The 17,005-nt window shown below is 35.5% G+C and overlaps 1 protein-coding gene and 1 long non-coding RNA gene across 3 annotated transcripts in view; one reads left to right on the forward strand and one right to left on the reverse strand.

Moving 5' to 3' along the window:
* The window catches only part of LOC132067541 (uncharacterized), a 77,284-nt gene that overhangs the window by 51,067 nt on the left and 9,212 nt on the right, over positions 1–17,005 (reverse strand). The window lies entirely within an intron of this gene.
* LOC132067538 (quinolinate phosphoribosyltransferase [decarboxylating] 1a-like) lies at positions 7,344–16,285 on the forward strand. Of its 2 annotated transcripts, none has more exons than XM_059460803.1 (10): positions 7,344–7,504; positions 9,858–10,000; positions 11,056–11,189; positions 11,267–11,330; positions 11,405–11,487; positions 13,109–13,192; positions 13,288–13,440; positions 14,579–14,755; positions 15,340–15,407; positions 15,912–16,285. In XM_059460803.1, exons 1-10 carry the CDS (start codon positions 7,359–7,361, stop codon positions 15,952–15,954), a joined length of 1,095 nt encoding a protein of 364 aa, XP_059316786.1. In that variant the 5' UTR covers positions 7,344–7,358; the 3' UTR covers positions 15,955–16,285. The 2 variants fall into 2 exon arrangements, with proteins under 2 accessions (XP_059316786.1, XP_059316788.1); XM_059460805.1 differs by lacking the exon at positions 7,344–7,504 and adding an exon at positions 9,470–9,532.

Genomic DNA, 17,005 nt, shown 5'->3' on the forward strand with positions numbered 1-17,005 from the left:
GTTTTCCCTTCCTATGTGGAATTGGATTAATAAAACCCAATCCAATTTGACCAGGCCAATTTTGCCCAAAATTTTCTCTATATATAGGATCAATTTAGGTATTATTTTTTAGAACACAAGAGTGAATTCATAGCAGCCATATAGAGAGAAAAACGTGAGAGAGAAAGCGATTTTTGTCCAGAAATTTTCTATAACGTGCAGTCCACTTTAAACTGCGTTTCCCGATTCGTTAACCGTTGGATCGTGCTGAAATTTTAACTGGGGGTTCTCAACATCTGGTTCTTCGATTTCAACGGTGCAGATCGGATTTTGTTGTCTATAGCTCCAGTTTTCGAGTACGAACAGTAGCTCGTTTTTGGGGGGTGATTTCTCTCCTTTCTTCACTAGTTTTGGTGCTATCTTTTATGTATTGTTGATCCGTTCTTGGCTTTATTGTTGTAGCCATTTGGAGAAATTTTTTGTAACTCTTGTTTTTTATAGTGGAGCTTTTGTGGGCCGGAGGTCCCGTGGATGTTTTCTCTTCACCTTGAAGGGGTTTTACCACGTAAATTTGGTGTCTCTTCCATTCAATTTATTTTTGCTTGCTTTGCTATTTTATTGTTGGTATAGCTGCTGCCTGGATTTCCATTTGTGCTAGTGTTTATTGTCTTCTCTTGGTTCAAATAGTGTGGGAAGTTTCGACTTGAGTATTTCTTCCGCTGTTACCTCGTCGTGCAATTTGGTTATTGCTTGTTTCTTCCCAACAAATTGGTACCAGAGCTTGTGGTTGTATTTGGTTGTGTTGATTGTCTATTTGAATGATGGAGGCAAATATGAGCAAGATGGTTTGTTTAAATGGCAGTAATTACCATATTTGGAAAAGCAAGATGAAAGATCTTCTATTTGTCAAGAAATTGCATTTACCTGTGTTTGCTTCTAAGAAAACTGAGTCTATTAAAGATGAAGAGTGGGAATTTGAGCACTTACAGGTTTGTGGCTATATCAGGCAATGGGTTGAAGATAATGTTCGAAATCATATTGTGAATGAGACAAATGCTAAAAGCTTATGGGAAAAGCTCAAGACACTTTATGCTTCGAGATCGGCAATAATAAGTTGTTCCTACGAAACAATTGATGAATATTAGATACAAAGAGGGCGATCCTATTTGATCATATCAATGATTTTCGGGGTGTCCTTGATCGGTATGCGGAATGGGTGTCAAGTTTGATGAAGAAATACGGGGACTTTGGCTTCTTAATACTGCCAGATTGGGAAACTCTTCGAGTTTCTTTGACTAATTCTGCTCTCAGTGATGGTGTAACCATGGAATATGCTAAGAGTGGTGTTTTAAATGAAGAGATGAGAAGAAGATCTCAAGCTTCGTCTTCTTCAACTTCACACTCCGATATTTTGGTTATTGAAGACAGGGGGAGAAGTAACTTCAGAGGTCAGAATGACAGAGGCAAAAGTAGAAGCAAGTCAAGATCCTCCAGGTACAAGAATCTTACATGTGACTATTGCCACTTGAAAGGGCACATCAAGAAACATTGCTCCAAGTTTAAGATAAACCAGAAAAGGCAAAAGAAAGAAGGCGATAATGAAAATCGTGTTGCTGTTGTTGCTGAAAATGATCTTCTTGTTGCTTGTGGTAAAAATGATATCAATCTTGTTTGTGATGAGTCTACTTGGTTTGTGGATTCAGGTGCCACTTCTCATGTCACGCCAAAGACGGAATTATTTTCTTCTTATACTCTGGGTAATTTTGAAAATTTACGAATGGGCAATAATAGTGAGGTTGAGGTACTTGGCATTGGCACAGTTTGCTTGAAAAGTAAGAACGGTTCGAGGTTGGTTCTTAACAATGTCAAGCATGCTCCAAATGTTCGTCTGAATTTAATTTCTGTAGGAAAGCTTGATGATGATGGTTATGATCAAACCATTGGTGGTGGCCAGTGGAAGCTTCTTAAAGGTTCAATGGTTGTGGCTCGAGGTAACAAGATGTCGACTTGTACTTATTTCGTGGCTCCATTTGTGGTGACTCGGTAAATTTGGTAGAGAATGATACTTCATCGAATTATGGCATAGAAGGCCGAGTCATGAGCGAGAAGGAGATTGATAAATTGGCTAAGAAGAATTTGCTTTAACGGAGAAACAAGCAAAGTTAAAGAGATGTGTTCATTGCTTAGCCGGGAAATAGAAAAGAGTTTCTTTTCACAGTCATTCGCCTTCAAGAAAGCTGGATTTGCTGGAGTTGGTACATTATGATTTGTGTGGTCCTTTTAAAGCCTTGGTTGAGAGACAGACAGGGAAGATACTAAAATGCATCCGCTCAGACAATAGTGGTGAATACATTGGTCCCTTTGATAACTATTGTAGACAGCAGGGTATTCGGGATCAGAAAACTCCTCCAAAGACTCCTCGATTAAATGGACTAGCAGAGGATGAACGAACTCTAGTTGAGAGGGTTAGATGTTTGCTTTCGGATGCTAAGTCGCTGCATTCATTTTGGGCGAAGCACTTAATACCGTCGCTTATGTTATCAATTTATCTCCTATTGTTGCTTTGGAGGGTGATGTCCCTGACAGAGTTTGGTTTGGTAAGGATGTCTCTTATACTCATTTGAGAGTCTTCGGGTGTAAGGCCTTTATGCATGTTCCTAAGGATGAGAGGTTAAAACTAGACAGTGTATCTTTATTGGTTATGGTCAAGGCGAATTTGGCTATCGTTTCTATGATCTAGTTGAGAAGAAACTTGTTAGAAGTCGTGATGTTGTGTTCTTTGAAGACCAGACAATTGAAGATTTTGACAAAGGCGAGAAGGTTGATTCTCGCAGCAACGAGAGCTTAGTTGATGTTGATCCGATTCACTGTGACTATTGCATCCGAAGAAAATCTTCAAAATAATGAAGATCAAGTTGATAATGAAGATAGTGATCATGTTCGAATGACCGGCATGAAGTTGTTGATGCTCAGGTGGAAGATGATGTGGTTGACGAAAGAACCGATTCTTATTGATGTTCCGAGAGACTTCTCTCAGAAGATCTATTAGAGAGAAAGTACCTTCATCTCGTTATTCTCCCAATGAGTTTGTACTTTTGACTGATGGGGGAGAACCTGAAAGTTTTGATGAGGCCATGGATAGTGAAGAAAAAGAAAGGTGGTTTGATGCTATGCAAGATAAGATTAAATCCTTGCATGATAATCATACATTTGATCTGGTAAAGCTTCCTAAAGACAGAAAAGCTTTGAAAAACAGGCGGGTTTTTAGGGTGAAACATGAAGATGGTAACCCGGGCACGGTACAAGGCTAGATTGGTTGTCAAGGGCTTTAATCGAGAAGAAGGAGTTGATTTTGATGAAATCGTTTCTCCATTTGTGAAGATGTCATCTATTCGGAGTTGTCCTAAGCTTGGTCGCGAGTCTAGATTTAAAGCGTTGCTTGATCGCCGGGATGGCAGTTTCCTCCACATAGTCGGGAGGGGGAGAATTGTTAGGTTTTTGGGTTTTCCCTTCCTATGTGGAATTGGATTAATAAAACCCAATCCAATTAGGTTTTTGGGTTTTCCCTTCCTATGTGGAATTGGATTAATAAAACTCAATCCAATTTGGACCAGGCCAATTTTGCCCAAAATTTCCTCTATATATAGGATCAATTTAGGTCTTATTTTTGAGAACACAAGAGTGAATTCATAGCAGCCATATAGAGAGAAAAACGTGAGAGAGAAAGCAGATTTTTGTCCAGAAATTTTCTGCTACAGCAGTCCGCTTTAAACTGCGTTTCCCGATTCGTTAACCGTTGGATCGTGCTGAAATTTTAACTGGGGGTTCTCAACATCTGGTTCTTCGATTTCAACGGTGAAGATCGGATTTTGTTGTCTATAGCTCCGGTTTTCAAGTACGAACAGTAGCTCATTTTTGGGGGTGATTTCTCTCCTTTCTTCACTAGTTTTGGTGCTATCTTTTATGTATTGTTGATCCGTTCTTGGCTTTGTTGTTGTAGCCATTTGGAGAAAATTGTTGTAACTCTTGTTGTTTATAGTGGAGCTTTTGTGGGCCGGAGGTCCCGTGGATGTTTTCTCTTCACCTTGAAGGGGTTTTACCACGTAAATTTGGTGTCTCTTCCATTCGATTTATTTTTACTTGCTTTGCTATTTTATTGTTGGTATAACTGCTGCCTGGATTTCCATTTGTGCTAGTGTTTATTGTCTTCTCTTGATTCAAATAGTGTGGGAAGTTTCGACTTGGATATTTCTTCCGTTGTTACCTCGTCGTGCAATTTGGTTATTGCTTGTTTCTTCCCAACACAAGAGGGACGAACACAATGAATAGTTATACAAAAAGTAAAATGTATTGTGCTATAAACTTGGTAGTATCTCATTAGTGAATGATTTCTTCCCACTTTTCATGTTCACACGTATTGAGTGAGCTTTTTACTACCCTCTTTTGGTTGACACATGTCTTAGCTTTTTGGGATTATCTGCATGCTTTTCCATTTTCAATTCTCATGCATGGTTGAATTAATGGTATAGTACTAATTCTTATTCCATTTTATTCATGAGCATTTTTACTGTATAATTGTTTGTGTGTTGCTAATATCAAATTTTCAATATGTGAGCGCTCCATTGCCCGCTGAAACATATTTGGTTTTATTATTCTATGAGGTTTTTGTTTGTCAATTGGATTTATAGCATCTCTACATTTTCATTGTTGATTGACATTTACTTACTTTTTGAAGGTAATACGGAGCTCCTCCTGTGTTGTTGTTTTCGGAATAACAAGAATTGTATACTAAGCTTCACATACAACTGGTACTCGTGGAGAATAATGCACTAGATTGTAGCTATAACGTGCTTCAAGGTATAGTGAGCTTATGTTGTCTTTGATAGATACAGTTAGGGGTGTCAAAAAATATGAAAAACCGACCGAATCTAACCATACTGAACCGATTTATAGTGTTTTTTCAATAAAACCGTGAATTTTTATTCTAGCTTATAACCGTTCCGAATAATTAGGGTGGTCTTTTTAATTTATACAAAAACCCGAAAAATTCCCGAACCGAACCGAATAGCCTTACATGTATGAAATATATTTTATATATTACAAATATGTTAAATTGAATATATAAAATATATTTTATAAGTTCTGTTTCAAATATAAAAAAGAATTTCGGCCACTAAATTTTGGGCCTTTAGTTGATTGGATTTAGTTTCAAAAGGATACCTTATATACATAGTCATACGGTCATAGATTTAGATGATTTAAGTAGGCAGTTTTGGTTATAGTTAGCACTAACAGAAGTTTACCTCCATGTTGGTCTCCTCTACTATGTTGCTTGATGCATATGTATCAAATTCAAGCTGTGGTTTCTGTGGCATACAAGCTAATGTTTGTTTTGGCTCAATTCAACATCGTTGTCTTTGGCAAGTTATTCTCCCTGGTCAATCAGTGAGGATTCACATCGCAATGATGCCATCGTTGTTGTCTTGTAACTTGATATAACATATTTCAGTTTAATTGCTTTGTTTAGTTTTTTTTAATAGCTTTTATATTAAATATTTCATAAGAAACAAATAGAAACTTTATTTGATGGTGTACTACAAATAGGTTTGTGGAGGTCTGTGTCGTTACATTTTAATGGTGGTATATTCTTAGGTGACACTTTAAAACTAAAATAAACAAAAATTAACCGAACCGTACCGATACCGAAGAAAAAGATGATGGGACGGTCTCGAAAATTCTAATTTTGGTTCTACAAAATAAAATAACCGAAGAATTGGGATGGTATAACTTTTTTAAAATAACCGACCGAACCGTCCCATTGACACCCCTAGATACAGTACAAAATGTCCTATTTTGCGTAAGATGTACAAAAAAAAAGTCTAAATATTTATGATTATGTATTTTAATTTTATATGGCAGTACTGATATTGCCACCAGATCGAACACCTCCAGGAAAAATCAAGATTAAGACATACTCCTCCGTCTCAATTTAAGTGTCTTAAATTAAAGATGTGTGTAATGTAGTAAAATATCCTTTGAATCTTGTGACTTTAAACTTTGTATATCGCATATTTAAATTGTCAACTTACTAAATATAGGAAAAGGCACTTTTTTGAGTCAGATCAAAATGAAAAATGAGACAATTAAATTAGGACGGAGGAAGTAGCATATTGGGCCGTGCATAGCACGGACTTGCTTTGCTAGTATGAAATACAATTTGGAAAACATCACTGAATACCCTTAAAATATAAAATATTTACCTGCCCATGCCCCCTCCCAAACTATTTTCGCATCTATCCCCACAGGCTGGAAATATTTACCCGACATACCCCTAGTCAAACCCCTTCCTCCGTGATATCATTGCAATATATTTATATATCATGATGGTATCATGGAAGACTAAGGGAAGGACTGAAATAGTCCTCCATGATACCATTTCAGTATATGTATATACCATGATTGTACCATGGTCGTGAGGAGTGTCTCATTGAAGGACTGAAGCAGTCCTTCATGATACCATCACGGTATATGTATATAAGACGATGGTATCATAGAGGTTTTTTTTTTCTTTTTTTTCGAGAAAAGTGTGTCATTTTTAATAAATGCGATCATTATAATACCGTCTCGGTATATTTATATAACATGATGGTATCATGGAGGACTAAGAGAAGAACTGAAGCATCTTCATGATACCTGAAGCATCTTCATGATACCATCTCGGTATATTTATATACCATTATGGTATCATGGAGGACTAAGAGAAGGACTGAAGCATCTTCCATGATACCATCTCAGTATATTTATATACCATATTGGTATCATAACTAAGGGCATTTTGGGTAAATATTTTTAATTTTCTTTTGGATACGAAAGTAATGGGGTATGGGCAGGTAATTATTTTAATTTAAGGGGGGCATCCGTGATCTTTACCCAATACAATTTGCATCTTGGCCCGTGCTCCTTCCATCTAGTTTTATCCTAAATCACCAAAAGGGAAGTGCAAAATGACCTTTTGTGGTCACCTGTTAAACCTTATGGATCAAAAGCAACAAATTGACATAGTTGGAGGACCATTTTGTCCAAATAAGGAGAAAAAAATATATGGAAAACGCAAAGGCTCTTTCTTATTTGCCAAAATATTCCTTTCACACCCCAAAATTCCAAGGTTTCTCCAAACCACTCAATTCCATCCAAAAGAAGCAAAAAAAGATTCTTGAAAATCATGTTTTATTTATTTTTGTTATATACTGATAAAGATTGCTTATTTTATGAGTCTTGACCAAATTCTGTGCAAAAAAACCACTCCAAAAGAGGAAAAAGATTCTTGAAAATCAAATTTTTTGGGTTAAATACTGACAAAGATTGTTTCTTCATTTTTTATGAATCTTGTTCAAATTCTGTGTTTAAAAACCACTCCAAAAGAGGAAAAGATTCTTGAAAATCATTTTTTATGGTTAAATACTGATGAAGATTGTTTTTTTTTTTTTTATGAGTTTCGATTGGATTTTTTGTTGGAAATTTGCAGGTTGGTTGTGAAAATGTGTGCAATAGCCAGTGGCGGATGCACAGCCAACCGAGAGTGTTCACCCGAACACCCTCGGCAAAAAATTACAGTGTATATATAGGGTAAATTTTCTGTATTTATGTGCATATATTAACTTTCGAACACCCTCGGCAAAAAATTACAGTGTATATTTAGCTTTCTTTTTTTTCCGAACACCCTGGATGAAAATCCTGGATCCGCCCCTGGCAATAGCTACCAAGTATGCAGGTAGAACAGCGGAGTCATTAGTAGTGAAGCCTCCAAAGACATGCACCGATGGTGTGATTCGAACTGGGCCGGATGTCCGATGACTCGAAAATCACTTACCGGTTAGTTTTCTCCCTCGGGAATTCACCCATATCATGAAAACTAAGAAGCAACACATTGTCTCACTCGTCAGCGGAGGCATGCAGGTCAATGACAATGACAGTTTGTGAATTGAAATGGCTAAAGGAAATCTTGCATAGTTTGGGTGTTGACCATAAATCTCCGCTGAAAATGTATTGTGATAGTCAAGCAGCATTATATTTTGCACGTAATCCGGTGTTTCATGAACGGACTAAACACATTGAAGTTGACTGTCACTACCTCCGGAATGCACTCCAATCCGGTCTAATACTCCCCAGTCACGTGTCCACCAGTGAACAATTGACCGATGTGTTTACAAAAGCTTTGGGGCTCCAACCTGAGGGGTATTGAGAGTATATAATCATTTATTTATGGTACAGTTGCAATTATGATAATATAGGAATTATAGTTTTATTAGAATAAAGTTATTTTATTGTACTAGGAGAAGGAAGATCTTACTTTTATATAAGGTGGTCATTATAATAAATACAAAGCAAAAAGAATTCTCTCATTATTCTTGTCTCTCTAAATTCTTGTTCTTATCTCGATTTTAACAGAAACACATATGATTGGTTGTACTTTTAATTTATTTGAGGCTTATTATTGTATAACAATTTCAGACAAAACTCACTTTTTTTTTCTCTGACAATGTTCAATTTTCAAGCTTTCAAGTAGGACTTTTCTACTTTTTTTATTCTTCTTCTTTGCATTGCATTTTATTAACTTTCGATCATATGTTTCTGGAAGTAATCCCCATAACATAAGGAAATATTTTAATATAGTGATAAAGAGGTTCATAACTTACTTTAGAACACAGTTCAATTTCCAACTATGATATTGTAATTTCTTCTTTTTCTTTTATTTTTTTTATATATAAATCACAATTGTTAGTCTCGGAAGGAACACCAATAATTTTCCGCCATTTTTACTCCACTTAGTAACTTGAACTCCCAATCTTCATGGTTGAGGATGAAGAAGATCTATCACTAGAGCAACTCTCACTCGTCAAATGTACAACTAAAGTTATAATATAAGTGATGATCTTAAAAAGCAAAAAGTTATCTACCTAATATCTCGAAAAAAGACTCTTAATTTTATGTTATACTCCTTCCGTCACAATTTATGTGATACATTTCGCTTTTCGAGAGTCAATTTGACTAAATTTTAAAACTAAATTGGATTAGATTAATTCAATATTTGAAAACTACATAAAAGTATTATAAGTTGCAACTTTTCTCATATCAATTTGGTAAAAAAATATGTCTCAAAATATTAATCAAAGTTCATGCAGTTTAAATCTCAAAAAATAAAAAATATTACATAAATTGAAATAGAAAAATAGCTTTATGTCCTTGATTTGACGAACTGACGGCCCTCATTTTCCTACTTGACAAGTAGTAAATGTGAACAACAAAATAAAAGCTGCTTTCAGATGTCTTTCTTTTTATCCTAAAATCAGGAAAAAGTAAGTGCAAAATGACCTTTTGTGGTCACCTGTTAAACTTATGGATCAAAAACAACAAATTGACATAGTTGGAGGACCATTTTGTTCAAATAAAAAAAAAAAAATAGGAAACAACTTATTTGTCAAAAAAAATTGCCAATGTTTAGAGTTCTTGCCTTCACTGCAACTGTGCACCCTTATGCAATTACAGCCCCAAGGTACAATTCAAACCACCCAAAAGAACAAGAAAAAAGATTCTTGAAAATCATGTTTTTTGTTTTTGTTATATACTGATAAAGATTGTTCTTTTATGAGTCTTGATCAAATTCTGCTTGAAAAAACAATCTAAAATAAGAAAAAGATTCTTGAAAATCGTTTTTTATGGTTAAATACTGATAAAGATTGCTTTTTTATGAATCTTGATCAAATTTTGTGTGAAAAAACCACTCCAAAAGAGGAAAAAGATTCTTGAAAATCATTTTTTATGTTTAAATACTGATAAAGATTGCTTTTTTTTATGAGTTTTGATTGAATTTTTTGCAGGTTGGTTGTGAAAATGTGTGCAATAGCTACCAAGAATGCAGGTAGAAGAGTGGAGTCATTAGTAGTGAAGCCTCCAGCACATCCCACTTATGATTTAAAGGGTGTTATTCAACTTGCCCTTTCTGAAGATGCTGGCGATTTAGGTTTGGTTTAAAGCTTGAATATCTTTTTTTAATCTTATGTTGTCAAATGGGTTGTGCTTAGTTTTTGTATTTAAGGAAATGTTAAGCTAATTGTGAAGTTTTTATTTAATTGAGAGTTGCTTTATGAAGTTTGGTTATAGTCTTTTTTTGTTTTGTTTTTGTGAACTTCAAGCTTCAATCTTTTTGTGTTACCTCAATTAAGTTACAGGTTATGTGGTCTTACTAAGCATGATCTTCAGTTTTTATAGTTCTGTCAAATGTTGTTGTTGTGGGGTTCTTTTTTTTTTTTTTTTTTTTTTTTTTTGGGGGGGGGGGGGGGGGTGGGGGGGGGGGGAGATGACTAATTCTGCACTGGGAAGTTCCACGTTGGGGTAAAGGGAACTCCATTCTCAGGCTTGAACCCGAGACCTTGGGGAACTCCATTCTCAGGCTTTAACCCGAGACCTTGGGGAACTCCATTCTCAGGCTTGAACCCGAGACCTTGGGTTAAAGAGGATGAGTACTTGCCACCCCACCGCAATTTTTGGTGGTAAAAGTTGTTTCTTTCCCATCACGCACATACTGATAGAATACATGACAATATCCTCAGCTCTTGAACATAAAAGTTTGCGGGGGGTGGGGGTGGGGGTAGACTAATCCATGCTGGGAAGTCCCACTCTGTGGGTAGAGGGGACTCCATTATCGAGTTTGAACCCGAGACCTCTGGTTAAGGATTGATGGGTACTTACCATCCCGCCACAACTTTTGGAGGTAAAAGACTCGATGCTGCTTGGACTCTCCAAAAATATTGCCACACCCACATCGGATCCTCCAGAAATGCACTACCTTCGGAGGATCCGACATCCACCCCGTAACATTTTGAAGAGTCTGAGCAACATAAGTAAAAGTTGCTTCTTTTAAGTTCAAGAGCTGAGGATATTGTGTGTGATGGGCAAGATTGTTTAATTAAATTTCTTGGAAATATAGCAATTTTTGCAGAACCTAGCTATCCTTGTGAATTTGAGTACTCAATTTTAAAAATCTATTTATTCAGTGTATTCTCGTGAAAAATGCAGGAGATGTGTCCTGTAAGGCGACAATTCCTGTTGACTTGGAATCCGAAGCTTATTTTCTAGCAAAGGAAGACGGGATTGTAGCAGGAATTGCACTTGCTGAGATGATATTCGCAGAAGTTGATCCATCACTAAAGGTATTAATTTTTCAATGTTTCTACTTTGAAGAAGTTTTGATAAAGGGTAATTTTTAATTTCTTGTTCTTGTTATCAGGTGGGGTGGTTTATAAAGGATGGTGATAAAGTTCATAAAGGCTTGAACTTTGGCAAAGTACAAGGTAAACTAAATGTGAGAAATGGTTAATTGCTATTGATTTTTGACTTGTTAATAAACTTCGCTTGACTTATGTAGGAAAGGCCCACAGCATTGTTATAGCTGAGAGGGTTGTTCTCAATTTTATGCAAAGAATGAGTGGAATAGCTACACTGACTAAGGTGTGTTTATCCTCGTGTAAGTAGCTCATCATTATTAAAGATCTTGAAATATATTTTCATGAATGGAAATGGTTATTGTCATTGATGAGTTGGTTTCAGACTGGTCAACTCTTCTATGTCCGAGAATGCTAAGCTTTTTCGTAGAACATATGAGGATCCATATTTAGACATTTCTCTATGATATATAAAATCAATGAAATATGTTGGTCTTGAATGAGGTAATGTATGACGTAAACTCTTAAGATGTTACTTCTACTTTAACCAATATCCAAGCTTTGTTCAGAAACCTATCTTTGTTGTGAGTTGGTGTAGTTGGATTGTTAGGTCATTTATCAAGCTCGTAAACTGTTGAAGTAGGAGACTTTGTCCCAATTTGCAATCCAATGTATTATGGTAGAAAAACTTAAGTCTCCATTCTTCAATGTATAGAGTACAATAGCTATTCTGAGATGATTATGAGAGAAGCCACTAGCGTTACTTGATTGGCCCGCCTTAGTTTGTGAGTACTATTGATATTTGATATAACCTTACTTAGGTTTCTTTTTCTAATAACGGTGGTGCCGCCAGTTTGCGCGCACCTCGATTATTCCATTGGGTACCCACTAGCTCGCAGGCTCCTACCAGAATAGGTATTGGGTAACTCTGTCAGCGAAAGGCTTAGGCCGATGGGAATAAATCACCTAACATTTGACCCTTACAGAGGACTACGAGTCTCGCATCTGAGCTTCCCTGCTTTCTTTCTAATTTAACTTAATTTCTTTCCTGTTAAAAAAAAAAAAAAAAAAAAAAAAAAAAAAAGGCCTAATATTTGTTGTCTCTATTATGATCTGAATCCTGATCTTCCCATGGTTTTCACCGACTTTATGATTGCTAGGTTGTTCCCTTGGGTGCTAACCTCATTTAAATTTCTAGACTTCTTTTTTGTCTTGATGCTGAAGAATGTCCTGAATAGGGTACCATCATAAGGACGCAACTTGCTAAATTCATTGGTTTCATGTCTCTCTGAGAATCCGCCTTGACCTATGATAAAAGTCCTCCATCTCACCAAAATTTCGAGAGTTTTGAAAAGAGATTCTGTGTATTCGTTATAAGGCTGTGCAGATCCACTCTTCTGAGACAGTAGAAGGTGTCAGATCCACATATTGAAAACGATTTTGCAATCTGTTTATTTGAATTATGAAGTGTCAATGATTTCTAAAGAATAAGAACTATAGAAACAGTTACTGCAGAAACAAAAATAGTGTGTGAAATCTAAACAAAATTTCTGTTGGAATTTGCAAAGGAGCTTTGAGTTTTGATACTTTTGGTACAACTATTTGTTTTTACCTTTCAATGGACCCATTTAGTCTTCTAGATTAGGTAATAACATATCAAATATCTGTCCAAAAAAATTAATTCCATGTGTTTCTTTTTCAGGATATAAATACTACTGCAAACAACATCTTTTAAGAACATTTTCATCGACCCAAAACCATATACATCTTGGTCTCTTTAATGGACAGACAAAATTAGATTCTTTTTACTTGATAATATGAGGTTCAACTAAAGCATGCTAATCACGGAGTTCAACTTTTTGCCTCTAAAGTAGTGATTTGAAGAGACTTTCTTTTTATATTTGCAGGCAATGGCAGATGCTGCACACCCCGCTTTCGTCTTGGAGACTAGGAAAACGGCTCCAGGATTACGTTTGGTGGATAAATGGGCGGTAAAGATCTACGCATCAAAAACCATCCACTTGTCAGAGGCGATATCACATGTATAGTTTATTTTGGCTGACTTTCTACCTGGCTTTAACTGAAGGTATTAATTGGTGGGGGGAAGAATCACAGAATGGGCTTGTTTGATATGGTGATGATAAAAGACAATCACATATCTGCTGCTGGAGGTGTCAACAAAGCTCTAAAATCTGTCGATCAGTATTTGGAGCAAAATAATCTTCAAATGGGGGTTGAGGTTGGCCTCATATACCTTTGCATTAACTTCTTTGATATGTTTATAGTTCTGAGTTCTTACCTTATAAATTTATTGTTTGAACTTTTGATATGTTTATTTTTGGAATATATTATTCTTAAGCTTCTGCCATTGGTTTTTCTATGCTTTTGTACATTTTGGTCAAATAAACATATTTCTAGAGCCATTCAATAATAAACCATTTATATCTCTGAAGATATGAACTTTATGCTACTCTGATGCTGAATTCACATCTGTTGAAATCAAATGTTTGACCTAAAACTCGAGAATTTTATTTTGCATAATTATATCTAGATAGTGGATACTCTTGGTAGGAGAGTAGTATTCCCAGAATACATCGTGACATCGAATAACCGAAACAGGAGAGCAAAATGAGGTCATTTTGACCAAGTATAATGAGTTGGGAAACAAAGTAGTTTTCGGGGTTTGGAGTACTTTTCAAGGTCTTTTTTGGATTCAGGTACACAAAATGTACATGAGTTCCACATTCTTTCTTGATAATGATTTTCTTTTGTTACTAAAAGGAAAAACCGAAAAAGTAAAAAAGATAAAATTAATATTGCTGAAACAGCTGTGCAATTTTCATTTTTTTCAGAAAATTTTCAGTGTTAGCGTCCACCCTAATATAACCTAAGAAGTTTAAGAGGAAATGTATTTTAAATCTGCCTTTGGCTCTTTGCATAATACATAGTTGCATTGTCTTTCATTAAGTTGGTACTTGCACCTTCTTTGGATAGTTAAAAACACTAATTATGTGGATAATTTGAGGAGAGCATCCAATCCTAATAACTTATCCAGTCATAAATAAGTTATTAAAATGAAATAAGCTTGCTTGGGATGATTTGTGAGGAATCCTTTTAGTTGGTTAGGGACTTGTATGTCAGTCCAGGGATAAGTGAGATTAGAGAATCTCCAGTTCTAGAGAATGCGCAATCCGTTAAAAGACAAGTATTTAGTACTATTAGAATAAATTGGCCCGAATCAGTAGGGAATTTCGTCTAAATTGTTTGATTTATGATACTGCATTTTATTTTATGTTACAATAGAGCTATGGTCCTTCCAGTGTCTACACAATATGTGGTAATTTTTAGCAGCGTTTCAAACCTTTTTTCACTAACAGGTTGAGACCCGGACTCTTGCAGAAGTACGTGAGGTTCTACAATATGCATCTCAAACAAAGACTTCATTGACTAGGATAATGCTGGACAATATGGTTATTCCATTATCTAACGGGGATGTTGAGGTATCCATGCTTAAGGAGGCCGTAGATTTGATCGATGGGAGGTTTGAGACAGAGGTAACTCCTGATTTCATTTTCAGTTTTGACTGCTTCACACAATTGTCAGCATATAGAAGATTAATGTGATGCAATGCCTTTGACTTTTCTCAGTTGTATGATATTCATTATTGGCCACTAGACTCGCAACACATACTAACTTTTCCTCTTTACAATCATTGAAATTGTCAAACGTAATGACATACATATGAATCTGCTAAAGGCAAATGCAAGGTACCTCTTTCCTTATTTTCTCTTGGACCTATCGTATTGTCATGTTGTCGTAGACGCATGGAATGAAACAAATCTTTGAATTGAAAGGCTGGGAAGTTTTACCAAAAAGGAGAGTTGAAAGGAAGCACAAACATATCATGTCACATTTATTTGCTGTAAAATGAGGACATTTAAGCTTTGTATATTCTAGTTTTGACACTGGGAAAAGACTAGTATAAAATTGTCATTGGCCCCTATTATTCCTTCATGGAGCAAGGAATAGCATGGAAGCTTGGTAACTCCTAATTCATAAGAAAGCAGTGCTTGGTTTTCCCGTTTATTCGTCAAGTATATCTTCCGATGACATGATTTTTTGGCTATAATGGTGGCAGGCTTCAGGAAATGTTACCCTTGAAACAGTGCACACAATTGGACAAACTGGTGTTACCTACATTTCTAGGTATGCGTTTCATCCTTGCTATTTCAAAAGATATTTTATATAATAAGATTGGCAGTTTACTTGCGCACATCAGACAAAAAATATTGCAGTAGATAATCTATGTTATGTATAATTCTTTTGATAGGCAAAATTGATATACAGAGAACTTACATGGATTGCTAGAATACTTAAGGGAGTTAGGTTATGGATCTCTCGATTATTTATTTGGTTAACAAAATCTTCACTTATAAGCACATGATTCATCGTGAGGTTCCATAATCTATTGGAATACTAGGCTGTTGTATGTCTTTTTCTAGTGGATTTCATTCTAGTGTTAAAATGGGAAAACATGGTCAATGAGGATTCATATAGCCGACCTCAACTTGTTCGGAACTGAGGCGTAGTTTGTTTCTGGATTTCATACTGGAGAAAGCTGAATACTTGTTTCGTCCAGTAATGATATTTTGATAAAAGTATATTTCTTTTGTTATGATACTTATAGAATATGTTTTTGAATGTTTGCAGTGGTGCCCTAACACATTCTGTGAAAGCACTTGACATTCCCTGAAAATCTATACAGAGCTTGCCCTTGAAGTTGGACGACGTACAAAACGAGCATGACCAACATTTATTTATACTTTTGTTGTAACTCAAAAGAGTAGAAGCAGCCTAATAGCACAAAGTGCAAATAAGAATCATAATACTAATCTCAAAGTAACCACTGCTTAATCGGACAAAAAGATGAAAGTTTTTGGAATATTCTTCATGACTTTCTTCCAATGTAACTGCTTGAGTTGGTATTTTATTATAGCTTGCTTTCATATTTCATGACTTTGATACAATGAAGAAACTTGATTTAAATGTTTGGTGTATGTAAAGTTGTGTTACTTGTTCTTCTATAGCTCTTTTCCAACCTCTGTAATTTTTGATGCACTATTTGTTTGTCACAAGAAAAAAGGTTGGGATAATAACACTTCTGGTCTCTCAATTATGAGTAAATTCTTATTTTGGTCCTTATGTTATCTGATTAAGCACATTTAATCTTCAATTAATAGAACACGTGTCTCTTTTGGTCCCTTCAATTAATAACACTTATTTTGGTCTATATCACCCTCAAATATTGAGCAACAATACATATTTAACATTGCATTGTCCATTAAATAGTTTAACAGTTGAAAATTTGGAAAGAATTGCAAGCACAAGGATGAAAAGTGCGTATCAGCTAATTGAAGGTTTAATATGCTTTATTTTTCTATCCACACTAGCAATTTGTCATTAGGATGGAATGCAAAACAATGACTCTCACAACTGCAATTGTAGGCTTCCACATTATTTCAAGTCATAATAATTCAAATTGATGAGCGATAATTTTCGTTCTGTATTAAAAACAAATTCCAAACCAAATTACAGATAAATGAAAAAACAAATATTAGCCAAAATGTGCAATTTTTGGCTCAACAATTCTAGTGGTGCATTATTTTTAAGGAAATACCAAAAATATGCCCAATGCATTTGTAGAATGCAACATAAGGGTAAACCATAATGGAAAAGGAAAGAATAGGTTGAAGCCGTTAAATAATACAAGCCATAATTCTCATATGACTTATAAATCACATTTG

The sequence above is a fragment of the Lycium ferocissimum genome, chromosome 8 (assembly GCF_029784015.1).
Source record: "Lycium ferocissimum isolate CSIRO_LF1 chromosome 8, AGI_CSIRO_Lferr_CH_V1, whole genome shotgun sequence".
Taxonomy (NCBI): Eukaryota; Viridiplantae; Streptophyta; class Magnoliopsida; order Solanales; family Solanaceae; genus Lycium; species Lycium ferocissimum.

Coding starts and splice junctions, on each gene's coding strand:
- LOC132067538 (XM_059460803.1), top strand. CDS start 7,359: ATGAATCTTGTTCAAATTCTGTGTTTAAAAACCACTCCAAAAGAGGAA. Junction 10,001..11,055: donor TGAAGATGCTGGCGATTTAG/GTTTGGTTTAAA, acceptor TGAAAAATGCAG/GAGATGTGTCCTGTAAGGCG. Junction 14,756..15,339: donor ATGGGAGGTTTGAGACAGAG/GTAACTCCTGAT, acceptor TAATGGTGGCAG/GCTTCAGGAAATGTTACCCT.